The sequence below is a fragment of the Sturnira hondurensis genome, unplaced genomic scaffold (assembly GCF_014824575.4).
Source record: "Sturnira hondurensis isolate 20B ecotype Veracruz unplaced genomic scaffold, ASM1482457v3 Scaffold0022566, whole genome shotgun sequence".
NCBI lineage: Eukaryota > Metazoa > Chordata > Mammalia > Chiroptera > Phyllostomidae > Sturnira > Sturnira hondurensis.
In genome coordinates this window covers 10,602,059-10,621,107 of record NW_028095197.1, presented here as the reverse complement: position 1 = coordinate 10,621,107, position 19,049 = coordinate 10,602,059, and the positions used below count along the sequence as shown (strand labels likewise).

At 50.0% G+C, this 19,049-nt stretch overlaps 1 protein-coding gene across 2 annotated transcripts in view; it reads right to left on the bottom strand.

Annotated features, from left to right (window-relative positions):
• Positions 1 to 214: 214 nt before the first annotated feature.
• Positions 215 to 19,049, bottom strand: part of COL15A1 (collagen type XV alpha 1 chain) — a 92,989-nt gene continuing 74,154 nt past the window's right edge. For both annotated transcript variants that reach the window (XM_037035897.1, XM_037035898.1), the window contains 12 exons: positions 17,129 to 17,174; positions 14,708 to 14,788; positions 14,227 to 14,276; positions 14,013 to 14,114; positions 12,986 to 13,130; positions 9,302 to 9,366; positions 7,938 to 8,066; positions 7,725 to 7,784; positions 6,971 to 7,030; positions 3,644 to 3,829; positions 1,957 to 2,072; positions 215 to 999 (listed from right to left, as the gene is read on the bottom strand). In XM_037035897.1, the coding sequence (XP_036891792.1) occupies positions 786 to 999; positions 1,957 to 2,072; positions 3,644 to 3,829; positions 6,971 to 7,030; positions 7,725 to 7,784; positions 7,938 to 8,066; positions 9,302 to 9,366; positions 12,986 to 13,130; positions 14,013 to 14,114; positions 14,227 to 14,276; positions 14,708 to 14,788; positions 17,129 to 17,174 (1,254 nt within the window). In that variant the 3' untranslated portion in view covers positions 215 to 785. The remainder of the gene's footprint in view (positions 1,000 to 1,956; positions 2,073 to 3,643; positions 3,830 to 6,970; positions 7,031 to 7,724; positions 7,785 to 7,937; positions 8,067 to 9,301; positions 9,367 to 12,985; positions 13,131 to 14,012; positions 14,115 to 14,226; positions 14,277 to 14,707; positions 14,789 to 17,128; positions 17,175 to 19,049) is intronic.

Sequence of the window (19,049 nt, the reverse complement as noted above, 5' to 3'; positions counted from 1 at the left end):
TCACAAAAAGTTTAAGAGTTGCCGAATGGAAGTCATATAATCGGAGGCGGGGAGGCGGGGAGGGAGGAGAAGGGCCACCGAGGGAAAGGTAGTAATTATGTATTATTTCTTTTCTAATTTCAGATAACTTGGGAGTTTAACCTTTTCCGGCAAGTCAGAGTGATATAAACAGATGCCACACTAAAATCTGATTGTAGCAAAACTATAAAACTCCTAAAGCACAATGACTGTATTTTAGGGAAAACAAAAACCACATTAAAGTCTGATAATATCAGAAGCTACAAATAGGATCGTTTGAGCAGTTTGGTATCTTTATATGAACAGCAGCTGCAAAAGGCAGGTGTATGTTAAAGAATAAAGCACTTCGTCTGCACATAACTTAAAAAGGGGTAACATTTCTAAACACTGACTTTGTAAGAAGACATGAAGGACATCTTACATTTAACAACAATGGTTGAAGGAGGACGCTGCTCTCCGAAGGATGCAGGAGGCAGAATGCCAAGACCTTGGCTTTCAACTTGCTGCTAACCGCGTCCGGGATGTGTTCTCCCTGCATGGGGTTCCTGCAGAATCTAGCACCAATACGTGGATCAGATGTTTATCTTTGATCCGAGTCCTCGATGTCTTCAGTTTTGAGTGTACTGAGGTATGTTCTCTTTGGTTGCTGTTGTGATGAATGTGTAATTAAAAAACCTAATATTTACAATATTTAAACCTTTTAGATTTCAGTGTCAACTCTTCACATGAGAAAAACTGGGAGACTCTTCAGGATCATGGGCAGGTCATTACTTCCTAGCGTCTGTCATGAAACTGTTTTCGATACAGAGAACAATGAGCCTGCTAGCGCAGCTATACGCTTTCTGGTCCAGAATCTTCCCCGTGCTCAGCAGGGAGGCCAACCCCGTGACTGCCGAGTCGGCCGTTCGCCAGGCTTCACAGTAGTTATCCTCCAGGCGCACCCCGTGGGTGTTGGAGCCGTGCCAAACGACCTTCTGGGGCCTGAAAAGTAATTTGTCGTGTTACTCTTTCTCCTTTGTGGCATATTTCAGTGAGTGAATTGGCATCAAGTCTAGTGAATGAACCAAGTCAAACCCCCGAACCCTCCATGGTGTGACACCATGTCATCTGTATGCTCCCTCCACTTAGCTGAACACGCTGTGTCCCAACCACAGCTGGCCTGTCCTTGTTCTCACATCGTACTCTGTGCTGTGGGAATCTGAACTTTTGCTCCTGAGGCCCCTGAGTCTGGAACCACCTCTTTCATTTTCTGACCAGTGACTCTTTCTCATCTTTCAAAGTCCATTAAATGCTTCCTCTTACAGGAAGCCTTCTGTGAATATTTTCTCTGTGCTCTTATCATCTTATCTGCTTCCCCATGTTACCCTTACAGCATTCTGTCTAGCATTGCGGTCCGTCTGCGTCTGTCTTCCCCTGTAGGTTGTGAGCCCCATAAAGGTAGGGACCATGTAGGTTTATCACTGTGCCTTCCAGGCCTGGCATCAGGCATGACACAGAGCAGATGCTGGTGAAAGGTTTGCCGAGTTGTTCTGTTCTTAACAGCATACACAGTTTTCAAAGGACTTGAGTGCAGCTCACTGTACAGGGTTACAGGATCACCAAGAGTAGCATTATTTACCACTTATGAAGTGCCTACTGCATTCTGGATGTTCCCACTTATTCCGTTTTCACAACTTTGTGGGATACATACGATTATCTCGCCCACTTGACAGGTGAGGCAGCTGAGGCTCAGAGAGCAGAAATGCCTTGTCGAAGGTTCCATATTAAGGTCCTGGACCCAGGTCTCCTGGCTCCAAAGCCAGGGCTCTCTCCATGGCCCTCTGCAGTCTCACCACTGACAATGCCCCAGAGAGGCCGCAGACAAAAGCCCTCCATGATTAGAATGTCTCCAAAACTGTCTATCATACCATATACTTTGAGGCCTTCACCCCCACTTACCACGAAGGGTCGGTCATCACGTCCCGGCCATCAAAGGAGTAAATTGGAACATGTGCATTTAACTGGCCTCCATGGCCGGAAAAAATCGAGTCCCAATTATTGAAGAGTACTTGGCCCTACGGAGACAAAATTGCCACATTAGAAGCATCACAGCATCCGCCTGCAAATGGACCAGCTATTTACTCATTCTTTGAGGTCAGATGTCACCTCACACTGAAGCCACCAATCCCAATCATAGAGTCTGGACAGAGTGGGAACTCAGGAAATGTTTGTGGTCTGATTTTATCATCCATTCTTGAATTCTTTTGGTTGTACTGTCTTGTTTCTCAGGGTAATTTCTTTCATGATGTGTATAGAAAGTCTTGTCCCCACAAAAGTATGTTTTAGGTCTTTATTTTATTGTTATAGTTTAAAAAAATTTATATGCATGCACTGAGCTTCAGTTTGTGCCAGTCCACATTATGGGTGATGTGGAGATAAATCTCTTACTTCTTGTTCTGAAGGAGCCCGGTTTCCTTCAGCTATTTGTATTCTAAGCACACAAACAATCTGGGTGGCAGGATGTGGTGGGACAGACCCGGGAAGAGACGGGAAGCGCTGGGTGTAGGTAGGGTCAGGAAGGAACGTGCTGGCCTCGAGGTCCCGAACTGGAACACGGGGTCCCAGACACCAGCTGGTCTCAGAGTGCCTTGGAGATCGAGCGGGCGGTCAGGACTCCCGGAGCATGTGAGCAGTGACACAGCTGATGCTCTGAAGCTTTAAAGGAGTTGGCTGCTCCCATGGTGTAATTGTACCAGCGAGGGACCCTACGAGGCCTTGTCTTGACCCCAGATCGGGGCAGAGAAATATATTCTAGGCTTTGGCAGCTCAGATGTGCCAAGGACGCCCAGCCAGGGTGCAGGACAGAGTGTCTCTGCTCTTGGACCTGTGCTTATTGGCTGTTCCCTGGTGCCCCTCTGCTCATGTGCTACAGAAGGCACCCTGGGGGGCGGGAACCAGGTGTGTGCCCCAGATAGGGGAGGCAAGGCAAATGATTCTAGGTTGTAGCGGCTTTGAGCAAACGTCTTTCTTTTTCTGAGCCTCAGTTTCCTCATCTGACAAAAGAATAACTCCCATTTTCATTGGAAGTATTAAGATACTGTATTTCTATTAAGTATTTCTATTAAGCTACCATATTTTTCAGACTATAAGATGCACATTTCTACCCTCCCCCCCAAATTTGGAAGGAATTTGGTTGTTAATGCTGCTGTTGCGTTCTGTTTACATTTACAGTGGTGAAATATTGTTATTTATGTTATTAAATATCTTACCACATTTTTTGCTTCAAAGTTTTTTTCCTATTTTTCCTCCTCTAAAACCTGGGTGCATCTTATGGTCCAAAAAATACAGTAATGACTGTAAAGTACCTTGTAAACATTTAAAAAGCTAGGTACACCACAGAGGCTATTATTCCTTCCTCCAGTCTGTCCCACGAGTCACGCCATCCAAGCAGGAGGGGCTACTGTGAATATTATTAGAAAACTAAATTTCCGAGAGGGAAAGTGACCCACCCAAAGTCACACAGCCAATCAGGGACCGGCTGGGCCTTCCACCGGCTACTTCTGATGCTGTCAGACAGCAGAAACTGCCTGCGGTCCCCAGGGAGACCGTGCATCCAGGAGGCGGTGGGGACAGTATTTCTTTGTACCTTGAGGTTCACTATGGGAAGGCTGTACCGCTCCGCCTTCCTCACCACCGCGGAGAGGTCTTGCAGATGGGAGGACAAGAATGCCCGGTAGGTGGCCCACAGCCCCGCGGCTCTGGCCTGCTGGAAGCACTGAAAATCCGCACGAACGTCCCCAGAGAATGGCGTGTTCAGAGCAACCAAGTGCAGCTGAAAAAAAAATGAGAGAAGGCAGTGCTGTCGAAGAGTGAAGGGCACACCCCGTGTTTTCTTCTTCTGTCCTCGTATTGCTATTGATTGACCAAACTTTCTACAATGAATACATAGAATTTATATATTAGAATTTATAAACTATTTTTTCTTTTCAATTTTTTAATTTAATTATTTTTCAAGTACAGTTTTCTGTCTATTACTCCCATCCCATCCCACCCCCCATCCTCCCCCCTCCCTCCCATTTCCACCCTCTCCGTTGTTGTCCATGTATCCTTTATATAGGTTCCTCTAAATCCCTCCCTTATTTCCCCTGAAATTCCCTCCCCTCTCCCCTCTGGTCACTGTCAGCCTGTTCTCTATTTCAGTGTCTTTGGTTATATTTTGCTTGCTTGTTTGCTTTGTTGTTTAGCTTCCTGTTAGAGGTGAGATCATATGGTATTTGTCCTTCAACACCTGGCTTATTTCACTCAGCATAATGCTTTCCAGTTCCATCCATGTTGTTGCAAAAGGTAGGAGCTCCTTCTTTCTTTCTGCGGCATAAAATTCCATTGTGTATATGTACCATAGTTTTTTGATCCATTCATTTACTGACGGGCACCTGGGTTGCTTCCAACTCTTGGCTATTGTAAATTGTGCTGCTATGAACATTGGGGTGCATAGGTTCTTTGGGATTGGTGTTTTAGGGTTCTTAGGATACAATCCCAGCAGTGGAATTGTTGGGTCAAAAGGCAAGTCCAATTTTAGTTTTCTGAGAAAATTCCATACTGTTTTCCATAATGGTTGTACCAGTCTGCAATCCCACCAACAGTGGACCAGAGTCCCCTTTTCCCCACACCCTCTCCAACATTTGTTGTTTATTGCTCTGTTTATGATAGCCATTCTCACCGGTGTAAAGTGGTATCTCATTGTTGTTTTAATTTGCATCTCTCTGATAGCTAGTGATATTGAGCATCTTTTCATGTGTCTCTGGATCCTAGACCGGCGGCAGCCATTAGCCGGCGCGTAAAGACCTCAGAGCCGCGGCTGCTGCAGCGGTTGGAGCCCAGAGGCTTCCTTCCGTCTGTATAAACTATTATTTTAAAATTCCTTTAGCTCTGCCCTAACTTCTCCCTTCACAGCTCACCTTTTTGAAGGGTTACCTATGGGTGCCTCTCTCTTTCCTCTCCTCACCTCCCTGTACTCCTCAGACAACTAGGCTCTTGCTGGCATCTCTCTGGGCTAAGAGAATGCTTTTCTCTGGCTTCTAAATTTGAAGGACACCTTTTAGTTCTTCTTTTTTTAAAAAAAATGTTCACCCAAGGACATGCTTATGGATTTTAGAGAGGCAGGAAGAGAGGGAGAGAGACAGGGGAAACAACACTGATATGAGAGAGAAACATCGATCAGTTGCTTCTCGTCTATGCCCAGTCCAGGGATTGGACCGGCAGCCTCGGTATGTGCCCTGACCACCAGGAATCGAACCTGCAACCCTTTGGTTTATGGGATGACACTTTGACCATCTGAGCCACATCAACCAGGGCTGAAAGGCACCTTTCGGTCCTTTCAGGGGACCTCTCGGCAGATTTGACACTGTTGGCATCTACCTTGCTTGGCATCCTTTCCTCCCCTCTGGCTGTGGCATCTCAGTTTCCTTCTCTTTCTCATATTTCATCAGTTCTTTTGGGAGGCGGGTGCTCTTCAGGGTCCCATCTCTTCTCCCTGCAGACGTTCTCACTGGGAACTCTACTGCCTTGTTACCATTGCCGTGGCTCAGCTGCAGACTCTTAAGTCTGTGTCTCCAGACAAGACCTACCAAGTTGTTTCAGATCTTCACATCCTGTTCCCTCCTGGAAGTCTCCACTCAGACATCCCGCAGGAAGGTGCCTCAGATGGGCTAGGCCCCACACGAGCTCCTGCGTGCTGAGTGACAGCACTACAGGAAACGTGCTTCTGGTGTCTGCCAAGCCAACGCCTTGTTCTTTGCTAAAATGCCTCCACAACACTTGTTGAAAAGGGTGCTCTCAGGCCAGGCAATCCTGGCTACTTTTGATTCATCCCGGGGGGTGGGCGATGGACCCAAGACGACACAGATATATTATCTCTCACAACTCTGAATTGAGTCAGGCAGGACTGGGCTCTGCGGCTGTAAGATCACATTGAGTTGTGGCCAGAATCAGTGCCGTGGCAACCCAAAGGCGTGTGTGAAGTCTGTAGATAGCGCCTATGTCTGTGTGTTGGGGAGGAGGTGGGAGGGAGGCAGGAAGAAAGACCTTTGAGCAGGCTGATCTGCGGAGCTGGTGGAGCAGACTAATAGCGGGGACAAGAGTTGTATCCCCTGCAAATGGCCCTGGAAGGGAAACTATCCCCACTCAGTTCCTTAAGCAGAAACCGGGGCATCATTCTTGAGCTCCCTCGCCCACACCTCCCTGTATACAGTCAATAACCAGATTTGTTCATCCTGTCTCCTTAATTTCTCTCTAATCTGCCCACCTGTCCACATGTCCCTGCTGTGGTCATTCTCCAGAGAGTGCAGCAGCTGCCTAACTGGTCTTTGTACCCCTGGTCCAGTTCCCTCCAGTCCCTCTGAGCACTGTGCCCAAGGTGATTCCTGAAATGCCAATTCTATAATACACTTTTCTTCCTTAAGGCATGTCATTGCTCCTCATTGCCCACTGGTGAAGGTCAAAGTCCTTCACTGGCCTTACAGGCTCCTGATGACTAGTCCGTGCCCTTTGCAGACTGAACACCTCCCTTTGGTCTTGAACTCCACTCCTTCGGCCAGACTGAAATCCTCAGAATTACAGAAATGCATGGCACTCCTCTTTGCCGTCCTCTGTCCCATATGCCCGCCGCCTGGAATTCCCACTCTCTTCCTCCCACCTGACTCTCTCTTGCTCTCAACCGCCTGTTACGTCTTAGTTTAGAGGTCACCTCCTCTAAAGAAGGCAGAGGCCTTTGACCTTCCTCAAACCCCCAGGATCCTGGGTTTGCCTCGCCCAAATGACTGAGCACACTGGAGTGCGGTCACCGGCTTTCTGTTTGCCTCTCTCACTAGTCTATATGCATCCTGAGGGTGGGGACTGCGTGCGCAGCATGGGGCCCAGCGCATTTCAGACACACATTCAGTATTTGCAGACTAAAGGCGTGACTTGTACTCACTGCAGGCCTCTCGTAATGAACATTGGAAACAGACATCGGCGGAGGCTGAAGTGGATGTGGCTGTGATATAAAAAGAGAAAAGAAAGAGTTCTGAATGTTTTCACTTCATTCAGCCTGTTCTTCAGCGTACACTGAGGTTCAAGTGCAATGACTCTTGAGAAGTTACTTTAACCGGTTTGTCATGGTCTTTGGGCTACTTTAACCGGGAAGAATTGCATGCTCCAATGAAAAAATAATCCTCAGGAAGGGAGGGAACAGTCTTGAGTGTTTTAGAAAGAGCACTGAATCGGGGAAGCAGATGACTCACTGAACAGAGCAAATCATCTCTTCAGGGCCGGTTTCCTCATCTGCAAAATGGGGGTGATAGTACTCACCTCAAAGCATTACTGCAGGGTTAAGAAACGGCCAGTGTAAGTTGCTTACAAAAGTGTCAGATAGCAAATGGCCCTTTCCATTGCTTACACCGACCATGCTACCACAGGTGAATACACTGAGGCCAAGAGAGGGAAAGCTCCTCCCCAGGAGGATGCAGCTAGGACACGGGAACAGATCTCCCGCCCCTGGGTCCAGTCCTCCCTCCACTCAACAGTGAGAACATTCTGTCGGCACCAGGTCATTCCTGGGCTTCCAGCAGACACCGCAGCATGCAGAGCTGGCTGTGCAGAGTTTGGGGAGCCTGGCGCGGGGCCCCAAGGGGGACTCAAGAAATGCTGATGGAGGAAGGAGCAAGATGTAAGGCAGGAAAGGGACTCACATTGCCGGAGAGCGCAGGAGGTGGAGGGCTGTCGGCGGGGATGGGGATCAGTTCTCCCAGCTTTAAGAAAAAAAAGAAACACAATATATCGAAAAGGCAACAACCAGAAACTGTTCCCTTACTTTCAAAACAGAAATATAGCACTTACAGGAATAGATTACTATTTTTCTAGGGTATTTGGAGGCAGTTTGTTAAAGAACGTTTAAAAATCACCTGCAACTTCTTCCAACCGTCCCTGACACGAATGAAGAACTCTGCGCTGTCCCTCAGGTAGATGAAGGTCCCCTCTATCACCAAGTGCGCTTTCTGCAGCATGTCGTGCATGTCGCTAAAGGCCGTCACCTAACAGGTAATTTAACACCCAAACCCTGAGGTTAGCATAAGGTGGCGGCACCCCTGAGAAATAGGGCCCTCCATCCAGCCCAGCAGGACCCATCCCTCACAGCCAATGAAAAGGCTGATCGTGCCCTGTGGAACTCCACTGGTAACCAAAGAATCGCCTTTTTTGATGAAACAAAGACATGGGTTTCCTTGGAACACAACTCTAAATTAGAACAGATATGTGAAGACACCAAGATAATATTCTGTGAGCACAAAGACACTGAGAAGCTGCAGACAGAGTTGCCTCTGTTGGGTGCTGGTTAGAGCAAAATAATCAGTGAGTCTTGCCACTTCCATTTCTGTGAGCTGGTCAGTGGTTCAGCGGGTTACTTCATGCTACGCCTTAAAGAGTTCCACGTTTGTTTTCACTTGGAATAAGAAATGAAGCAAGAGAACGATGCTACTAAAGCCTGGAATCTTCTTGGCCTTGCTGGGAAGTTACCATATCAAATGCCCTCTGGAAAATGAGGGTCCGTCACTTGCCTCTAGAAAGCTGCCAAAGGTCAGAGAGCCACCTGGGCACACCCAGACATAAAAGCTGCAAAACTCCATCAAAAAGCATCAAGTCTCCAAGACGTAACAGCCGAGAGAGCTTTTATTTTTCCTTTTGACTGAGGAGGATTATAAAAAATTAATTTTTTACCTAGCCTTGAGGATAATGACTGTGTGCCTCGGAACGGCTTAGAACTCTCCCAAAGACACCAAATATCAAAATCCCATCAACGGCTGGGTTGTTTGTTCTTTCACGTGGCAGCCCAATTTCCCAACTAAAAGCCCTCGAAGGTCATAGAACATCCCTAGGACTCCTGACACCCTTGTGAGGTCTGTGTCCCTCTGCTGGTGCCTCTCAGTAACCCCTGGGCGCCCCACCCTGCGCCGGGCCCTGCAGGGAAGGGAGCACACAGTGCGGGGCAGAGCAGAGGAGGCCTGTTGTGACGCTGTTCATGTCCTGGTGCTTATGCGTTTGGATGTGATATGATCGGCTCCAGTGAGAGTTCAGTGAATTAAGGATTAAAAGGACCCCACTTAAATCAAAGTGATTTTGTGTTCTGTATCCTTTCACTTAATAAGTCACCCAAAGAGGCAATAAATGTCCTCCGTCTGTGGACGTGCACCAGTGTTACTGTCCTGCAGCCGAAGTGCTAAGTAAACGCCTCTAAAGCAGAGGGTGGACACACACTGACCACGGCACTGACCAGGTTCCTGGATCCGGGAAGCCCAGGCTGTCCTGGAGGGCCGGGTGGGCCTGGCAGGGCCACAGCTAAGACAAAGCAGAAAAGAGAAGTTAGAAAAAGGCACACACTCTGAAAAACGCCTCGGGTGTTAGCTGGTCACCAAGAGAAGCATGTGCAACCCCAGTCAACAGGCTGCAAGGGGTGGGTGCTCTCATATGAATCTTGGGCCCCGGGGACCCAGCATAGGACTCAGTCATGTGGACCAGTTCGGGGAAGAGCTGGACTTCTTCTTTTTTAAAAATCCTTACCTGAGGATAAGTTTATTGATGAGAGAGAGAGAGAGAGAGAAGCATTGATGTAAGAGAGATGCATCTGTTGCCTCCCATATGCACCCTGACCAGGAATCAAACCCTCACCCTTCAGCTGTACAGGACGATGCTCCAACCAACTGAGCCACCCAGCCAGGGCAGAGCTGGGCTTCTCGATTACAGAGCCCTGGATGAAGCCCCGCCCAGGACTTTTCAGTTCCACAAGTGAATAAATCCCCCTCGCTGCTGCTCTTTGTCTAAGTCAGCCTGAGTTGAGTTTTCTGTCACTTATATCCAAACGTGCCCCGACTCCTACAACTTACTTCACCCAGGAGACAAGCAGGTAACCACAGAACAGAGACAGCAGACTCAGAAAGAGGAAGAGAAGGTGCCAGGCTTCAGACGAAGGGCAGGGCAGTGAGGTGACCGGCGCCCTGCCTTTGGGGCCAGGAGACATGCGCTCAAGTCCCCAGATTGGTCAGGTCTCAGCTATGTGATGTTGGGGAAACAGTGAACTCTCTGAGGCCTAGTTTCCTCATCTGTGAAATGGGAACAGGCACTTCTTCTTCACTGGGCTGTGGTGAGAACTAAGGAAAAGACAAACTAGGAATGTGCTTTGCAAATTGTATAGCATTCAGCCAGAAGTGCTTAGCTTTTGAAGGATCACAGTGCCCCAACTAATCGGGTCAAGGCCACTGCCCTCTTCCCTAGAAAAAGGCATTTGCACACACACACAGCTCTCCCTAGAATGCTGGTGGGACAACAGCCCCTTGGGGCATGCCCTTGAATTCTCAAGGGCTCTACGGTCCCCAACAAAAAGACCTACCTTTAGGCAAGCATAAAGAAATATTGTTACAGCTTTTCCTCCCCATCTCCTTCTCTAATCTCCTATTCCCACCTCTGACCCCTCCAAAAATCTGTGAGGCTCTTCATGGGTGAAGGATGTGTCTACAAGTCCCAGGAAAACTACTGCTTTAGATGTTTCAGGTCATCACAAGTAAATCTGCAGTTCCGACACGGGGCTTGACCATCTATACGTAGGCGATGAATGTTCAGCGGAGAGCCGGCCAGAGGACTTGGATTTGGAGCCAGCCATGCCTCTTACTAGCATTTGTGACCTTCAGCAAGTGTCTTAAGCTCTCTGAACTTCAGTGTCTTTATGCCTGAAGTGAGTTTTACAGCATTGATAGCGCCCCTTCTATCTCCTTCCCAAGGCTGCTGTGAAGCTAAAATGTGGTCATGAATATGAGTGTCTTGTAAACCATGAATTGCTGTACCTAGCAAGAGAGGCAATCCTTGTTTTATTGAGCAAGGAGTCCTGGACCCCCCCAGCGTGGGGCTACAATGGGCGACAGATTCTCTGCACCCTGTACTTCCCCTGTACTGCCCCTCTGCCTCCTGTAATCCCTGCTGACCCTCAAAGCTGAGTGGGCAGGCACCGATGGTTTTAGCCACCAAGCACCTTCTCTCTGCAGGACCTGTATCCTTACTTTCTCTTGGGGTCCTCCCCCTCGTCTCTCCAACCATTTGGTTCCAGAAGGAGCTGCCATACTCTCATGTGATCCTACCTCCTGGCCACAGGTGAATGGTCCAAGGTTGGGCCAATCAAAATCCTTCCCCAGGACTTGCCCTATCCCAGGTCTTTTCAAACTAAAACTGAGAAGGAAGACCAAGATTTGCAGCTGACAACAGAAGCTGTAAGTCGTCAATAACCTTACTTCCCACCACACAGAGGATGTGGTCTGTGGTAAAGGAACACGAAGCTCACACCCAGAGAGAAGCTGAGACAAGAGATGGCCAGAGGATCCTCGCGGGGCTCGGAGCTCCAGTTCTGGCTGTAGCTGAGGTCCTGCTGCATGTCTGCCCCTCTCTCAGATGACTGGTCACCCCTTCCTTCACATCCAATACATTTCCCCCTGGCTTCATCTAGTCCGAGTTATGTTTCTGTCCCTTGCAGCCAAAAGCCCCAAGATGAAGTCAAAGCCCCAGCCCCAAAGGCATGTCTTACGCAAAGTTCTCTCTGGTGCCCCAGACGTTTCAGGTATCTTCCCAGGTGTGCTTCCATCACACCTGGTTCACGCCAACCCAGACAACAAAAAATGACGCAGTCATGCTATTGTTGGTACTCATAGCATCACCTCCTACCATGGCACAGTGGGAAGAACACAGGCTTCAGGGCTACCCTGACCTGGGTCCCAAACATGCCGGGACCCGTTAGTAGCTGCGTGACCTTGGGAAGGTTCTCAAATGTCTCTGGATCTCATTTTCCTCACCTGCAAAATGGGCACGTGATACTTTTCTTTGAAGGGCTTTGTGAGAATTCAATAGAGTAGTGTTGCCAAGTGACCAGCAGAGTTCCTGGCCCTTGGTAAGTGGAGATTTTCTTATTTCACTTACTTTTCACTTGAGGAAGTGAGGCACCAGTGGGGGGAAGAACTCGTACACAGAGAACTAGAATCAATGCTAGTCCTCAAGTTCCTTAAGGCCCAGGCATAGGCAAAGCAGTCAAGAAGTTTCCAGCCACATGAAAAGGCACTAACATCTTTAGTTTCTAGGGTAATGCAAATCAAAACCACAACGGGATATCACGCCACATGCACTAGGATGGCTGGAACGTAAAACGGATGCAATTAATAGCAAGTGTCGATGAAGATGAGAGGAAGTTGAACTTTTGTACACTGCCGGTGGGCATGCGCACTGTTGCAGCCACTTTAGAAAAGAGTGTGATGAGGTTCCTCAAAGAGTTAAACATGTGGGTCCCAGCGATTCCGCCCCTAGACGCATACCCAAGAGGAGTGGAGACGTGTGTCCACACAAAAACTTGTGCGTGGTTGTTCAGAGCAGCGTTATTCATAGCAGCCAAAGAGCGGAAACAACGCAAACGTCCATCAGCTGATGAACGGGTAAACAGACTGTGGCCATAGAAGGCTGAGTGGCCATAAAAAGTGATACAGTGTGATGAACCTTGAAAACACTGTGCTAAGTGAAGGAAGCCAAACACAAAAGGCCACGGAATACATGATTCCATTCATGTGAAGCGTCCAGAATAAGCAAATCTACAGATACAGAAAGTAGACCATTGGTTCCCAGGGTCTGGGGAAAGGAGGAGGAAAAGAGGAGTATTTGCCAATTGGCACAGGGTTTCTTTCTGAGGCGATGAAAATGTTCTGGGCTGAAATGGTGATGGCTGTACAACCTTGTGAGTAGATTAAACCATTGAATTGTACACTTCAAGTGGGTGAATTTTATGGCATGTGAATTATCTCAATTTTTCAAGACAGAGAGAGCTGGCTTCATCCAGGAAACAACCCTCTGTCGGTGTGGCTGATACGCCACCAGATGAGGGGACCCTGAGCACAACAGCAGCATAGAGGAGGACACCACTCACGGTACTAACCTGCTCCCAGGATAGCCGGGGGTCCTGGTGGCCCTGGGGGTCCCGGTGGCCCAGGAGCACCAGGTCTTCCAAAGCCAGGGGGCCCAGGCAGGCCAGGAACACCTGGGGGACCCTGGGGCCCAACAACGGCCTCCCCTTTCTGGCCCTGCCAAGGAATGTGCACAGACACAGGAGTGAGAAAGCACCACTGATCACCAGAAGTCCCACCTATTCTCCTGGTGAGGACGTTAGTGAGAAGTAACACACCTGCTGTTGTTATCACCAGCCTCAATCTTGGGCACAGTGTGAGTGGTATACGACTTAAAGAGCAGCAGCCCCGTCATTATGCTGAGTGACACTCCAGGGGACCCCAGGGAGCCCCCAACTCAGGAGAGATCACCTAGTCCAGCCTTTGCAGTTCATGGATGAAGAAACTGAGACCTAGACTGAGGACCGGACTTGACCAAGGCCTCAAAGCCAGTTAGCAGCAGAGCTAGAAGCGGAATCTCGGTCTCCTGGCTTTGCTGGGTCTAGCCTCACGGCAAGTTCTGGGACCAGAGCTGGCTTACGGGCACTGGGGGTCAACGATCACGTTGATCATAGTGATCTCGTTAGAGGCATCACTCCATTTTCTCTTTCGTGGCCTGGAGAAGCGTGTCAGCCTGAGGGGACCAAGCCTATCTAAGAGCTCCCTCTTGGATAGAATTTCAAAAGAATCGCACAGCCCCTCTGAAAATATCTCCCTCACTTTCCAGTCTGTCTCCATTATCTGATGTGGTCATCATTGATACCTCTTTGTGTTCAGCGATTTTCCCACCATGAACATGAATAAGGCACCAGAGTTAATGACCTAGAAGTTACGTTTGTGCCCATAACCTTGGCCAGCTCCCTGTGCTCCGTGGGCCTCAGCCATGCTCCCCATCAGCCAACAAGAGGCTGACACCCAAGTCCTGCCTCAGCCAGTGGTGCTATGATTGATCCTTGACTCTCCAACTGCCTGATCACATAGGGGACTTCGGGACAGTGACATGGAGGGGTCACTACTCACAGCCAGGCCTGGACTTCCCGGCAGGCCTGGAGGCCCTGACACAGAGAAATCGCCGACAGAGTCTCCTTTTTCTCCTTGGAACCCCCTGTTTCCATTCTCCCCCTGGAAGCAGAGAACATTCAAAGAACATGGAGTCAGGGCGCAATGCGCCAGTCTCTGACATAAGCCCAAGAACTCGGAAACACGGGTCCAAATTTAGAAGAGAAATACTCACCCTCAAGTGGTTCAGAAAATGTCTCAGGTAAGCTGGATCCACTGGAGGGCCTGAAAAAGGAAGGCTTCGTAAAATTCGTGATCACGACCTCAGAAATGTAAAAAGACAGATCTCCAAGTTGGCAACCTCGACCCTTTCCCAGTGGAAGTGGCCCCACATTGGTTTGGCTCACAGGTGGGCACTGGGTGTGGAGGCAGGAACCGGTCCTGACCCGGACCCCCCATCCCAGACAGTGTGGGGCCCTGGGCACACCCCCAACTCTTGTTAGGCCTCATTTTGCATGTGAAGCATGAATAATTGGAGCTTCTGGTCTCTCTTGACAGTGTTCCGTCTCTGAGACGCATCACCTGTGCCTGGGTCTCTCTCGAATTCTGCGGAGCTTGTGGTCAGGGTGGTTATATGACCAGTCTTCCTTTCTGCCTCCGTTGGATTTCTCAGGATTGATAATCAAAGGTGGCATCTAGCCCAAGGTTTCAAATACCTGGTGGTCCCTGGACGCCCTGGTCGCCTTTTTCTCCTTTTGAGCCAGGAAGACCCCAGGATCCTTTTTCTCCTTTAACACCTGCCACCGAATATACACACATTTAAAGGAAAAAAAAGTGGAAAATCACCTCCGTCCTGTATAAAACATTTCTGAGACAAGTTTTCCAAGCTGAGCCCTTTCAGCAAAGTCCTCTCAACAAACAAAGGCCTGTTTGCAGGTGTTAAATCTTTTGCTAACAGATACTGATGGGGAAGACAGAGGCTGATGCAGCAGACATAACCTTGACCGTGAAGGCTCAGTCTCATGGGGGAGAGAGACACAGCGACAGATAACGGAAGGCAGGATGGAATAAGCACCACCATGAAGATGCCAGCAGTGCCTTGTGGGAACTTTCTCGCCCAGCTTCACCCACATGCCCGAGGCTCCACACCATGTCAGGCTTGCAGTCCCCTCTCAGCTGGGCCCATGCAGGGAGGGAGGGGTTCTCCCAGGAGTGCCCACAGAGGACAACGCAGGGGGCTAAGCATTCCACAGACAAAGTTGGGAGAATACCAGCTGTGTGACACCTCCCTCCCCACAGGGCTTGTGAGAAGCACCCTTTCTGAAAACGGACACCACAGGTATCCCTCTCCCCTGACTCTTTATAAGGGAGAAAGGCATGAACTCCTTCTCAGAGCTCAGCATTTAGGAAGAGTGGTCATTCCCTTCCCCTGCCTTGGTGAGTGGTGGAGACTAGATCTTTGAATTCCTGGTTCCCAGGCAGCATGAGAGACCAACTGATCAAGGCTCTTGCACCTAGAGAGGAGGACACACAGCGCAGATGAAGGCTGGGGCTCAGGCTTCCCGGCACAGGAGAAGGGATGTAGCAGAGGCATGAAGCTGCCGGCAGGGGGTCAGTGGGAGATGCAATCATGCCTGGCAAGGCCTCACAGATCTGGGGGAGCTGCTGATGCCTGGACATGGGGAGCATGGCTCTCGGGGCCTCCACCCACCCACGGTGACACCACAGACAGCGATGTGCTTGGAGAAGAGGACAGTGAGCTCACCACTGCCCGTGTGGCTGCTGGCCCAAGGGAGCAGAACTAGACCCATGAGTATGTAGGACCACTGGCTCACTAGGGCCGGCATCCAGAAGAACCCCATTAGGGAGCGGAACCACTGGGGGCCCGAAAAAGCAAAGCCACAACCACCCTTCCTCCCCAAGGCCCACCTTGCAGCAAGAGGAAGGGAAAGCCTTGCACTGGCTCTGAGCATGGAGTTTGAAAAGTGACAGCCTGTCACTTTTTAACCAAATTGACAGAAACACCATAGGGCCAGATCTCACCAGGGAGACCACCACCTGGCAGGCCAGGGGTGACAGAGTCTAGCCAGAGATCAGTCCTAGAAAAGAAAAAAAAGTCTCCCCCTGTTTAAACTGCAAGTGTGCAGGCTTCTCCAGCAAAAGGGGGACAGCCCTGGTCAGGTGGCTGGGTTGGTTGGAGTGTTGTCCTGTGCACCAAAAGGTTGTGGTTTCCATCCTCCATCAGGGCGCATGTACTGGAGGCAACCAGTCAATGTTTCTCTCTCACATCGATGTCTCTGTCTGTCTGTCTGTCTCTCTCTCTCTTCCTACTTCCTCTCTCTCTAAAATCAATAAACGAGTCCTTGGGTGAGGATTGAAAAAAAAAAGGGGTAGGAGGGACAAAAGAGTGTGTGGGGACAGAGACTGGAGTGAGTGCTCACCACTGCACGCTCAGCTTCCTGGACTTTCCCCCTCTCTGATGTGTGGTAGATAAGTTGCTACAGGCCTCGGTCTTGTCGGCATTTACCGATCAAATGCTCAGAGCCCAGGCTCCTCACACTCTGCTGCAGAAGCTTGTTCAAAGGCAGCAGGGCTGCAGTGAGGCTGAGGGTTCTGCATCTCTAACAAGCTTCTAGGAGATGAAGACGCTGCCGGCCCAGAAACGCTTTGCAGCAAAGGTCTTCGGAGCTCCCATGCCCTGCCCTGCCCTCTAGTTCTTGGCAGCTGTGTAGTGGTTTTTAAAATACTTTCACCTACCACAGCCTATGGGCCTGGGTGGCAGGAATGGTGGAGGATTCACTTGTGTCAGCCCAGTGCGTGGGACAGTGCCAAGCAAGGAGAAGGTTATCAGTGGGTATTTTATGAACAAACTAAGCAATGAATGGACAAATGGAGTGCTTCTTGTTGACTAGGAGGTGTAGCCAAGACGTACAGAGCAGACAGATGGGTGACGAAACCAAACAGAAAGGCCCAGTCCCACAGTCTCTGCCCAGCTGTGAGCCCCCCTCCTGACACATGCAGCCAGGTCTTCCTGACCACCCAGCCTCTGCCCAAGCGCAAGTAGAAACCACCCCAGAAGGGACACGAGGGTCTGGAACTATTCCAGAAAAAAATAAGATGAAGAAGGGAGTGTGTACCGTGAAAGGTGATGAGTTCTGAGTTCCCAGGATGAGCAGTGCCAACCTGGAAAGAGAGAAAGGCAAGGCCAGACACTGTAAACCCTGTCCTGGTGTTCGCACGCACAGGGAGCAACTGTCCCTGTCCTGGGGACCATGTGGCTGGAGGAGCAATGTCATGAAGTCGGGCTTTCCTTTGGCCCTGGGTTCCCAGCAGCCCTGAGCTCCCTAGGGGCTCTCAATGCACAGGAATCCCACATCGTCCCCTGGGGTGCCTATCCGGCAGCCAGGTTAGGGTGGACCACCTAAGGCCTCCTGGCCAAGCAGCTCTGCAAAGGGGGAAGCCCAACTGTGGGTCTTGTTGGTCCCCTTTCTCATCAATTAGGATTGATTCATGTGAGAGGTCAAGTGTTCAGGCTAGAGATGTACCCAGCAGGAAGCTGGGCTTCCATGAGTCTGGCGACTACGTACCATCAGGGATGCATATAATGAACAGGGCGGGGGGGCTTTTCATCAGGTGGGCTATCTAGGGGTCTTTTTCATCAGGAGAGCTATCCTGGACTTCACACTAGGGGTCTGGAGTCCAAGCTGTTCTAGATAATGTTCCTTTCCAGCTCACTCCCAGATTCCTGCCTTTCTCTACCTATTAAAACAGATCCACCTGCAACCATATTTTAATAGCCCACCTGCCCCCTTTTCCCAGTTGATAGGTGGAGTTAGAATGATCCCTCTGGTGCCAGGATTCCCATGGTTTTGGGTGGAGAATCACAAGCTGCCCAGGGGTTCCAGGGGGTGGGGGTGGGGAATCTTCCAGGGAGAACATTTCTAAGTTAAGGATGAAGGCAGCAGCGCCAGGCCGCTATCTTGCAGCTGTCGATAAAGTCTCACCACTCCAGGCAGGTGCTGTAAATCGTGATGGCGGGAAAGGGGCCCAAATTCGAAGGGGCTTGCGAAATGCTGGATGTGGAAGGAAGCATTTCTTTTTCAAGTGTCCATTCTGAGAGCTGGTCAAGCAGTGTGGAAGGCCTAGCCTCCATGGTGTCCAGCAGCATGAAATGAAAAACTCAGCAAAAATGCTCCCATCTCATCTTTGGCTTCTTTTAAGTGACCTCCTGAGTCCCAAAGGCCATGGCTACAGCGAAGGGTCTGAGTCCAGGTCGTGGCAATTGTGGTTGCGCTTTTTACAGTACTCCCAAGTTCGTCCAGTGCTGTCCCAAGGTCGGTGCATCAGAAACCTGCCACAGTGTTTACTGGGGAGGCCCTCTGGGCTCTACCTCATGGCAGGACCTGGAGGGGCCTTTGCCACTCAGGGCTGCAGTCTCCCCCTCTGCACCGTAGGAGGTGGGATGTGGCCCCGCTCAGGAGGGGCCCTCCAGCACCAGTACTTTGTTTACGGCCAGGCCACCGACAGAAAAGTGACCGGGGTGGCTGTTGTCCTCATGTAGATCTGGGAGCCAGCAGGCCCCTTGCTCATCTTATGTAGGTGGGTCCTGTCCTCTGTCTTCCCGGCCAGAGTTCCCAGGGCCCGGGCGCCAGACTTGGGTGCCTCAACATTTAGACATGGACAGATGTCTAGGCAAACGCACAGCCAAATGGTGTCACTGTAGAATCTCTAACCTGAGCCTCACTGCAGTCACCTGCTGCCTGATGGTCAGGGGACCCAAGTAATGGTCCCAGCTCGGTTAGTCCCAGGACCTTAGACCAGCCAATGAGCTTGTGTGAGTCATAGTTTGCCTCTTTCTTGTAGGACGGGGAGAGGATCCACCCCTCGAGCTGTGTGCTGGGCGGTAATGACAGCTGGCAAAGGCCAGCACACAGTTACAGATTTTAGCGCGAAGTTTCCAACGCAAAGAGCATTGGTTGGAATGGCTTTTTTTTTTTTTGGCCTCCTCTATATTTTAAAGATGTCTATTTTCCCTTATACTGTTTCAAGCATGAACCT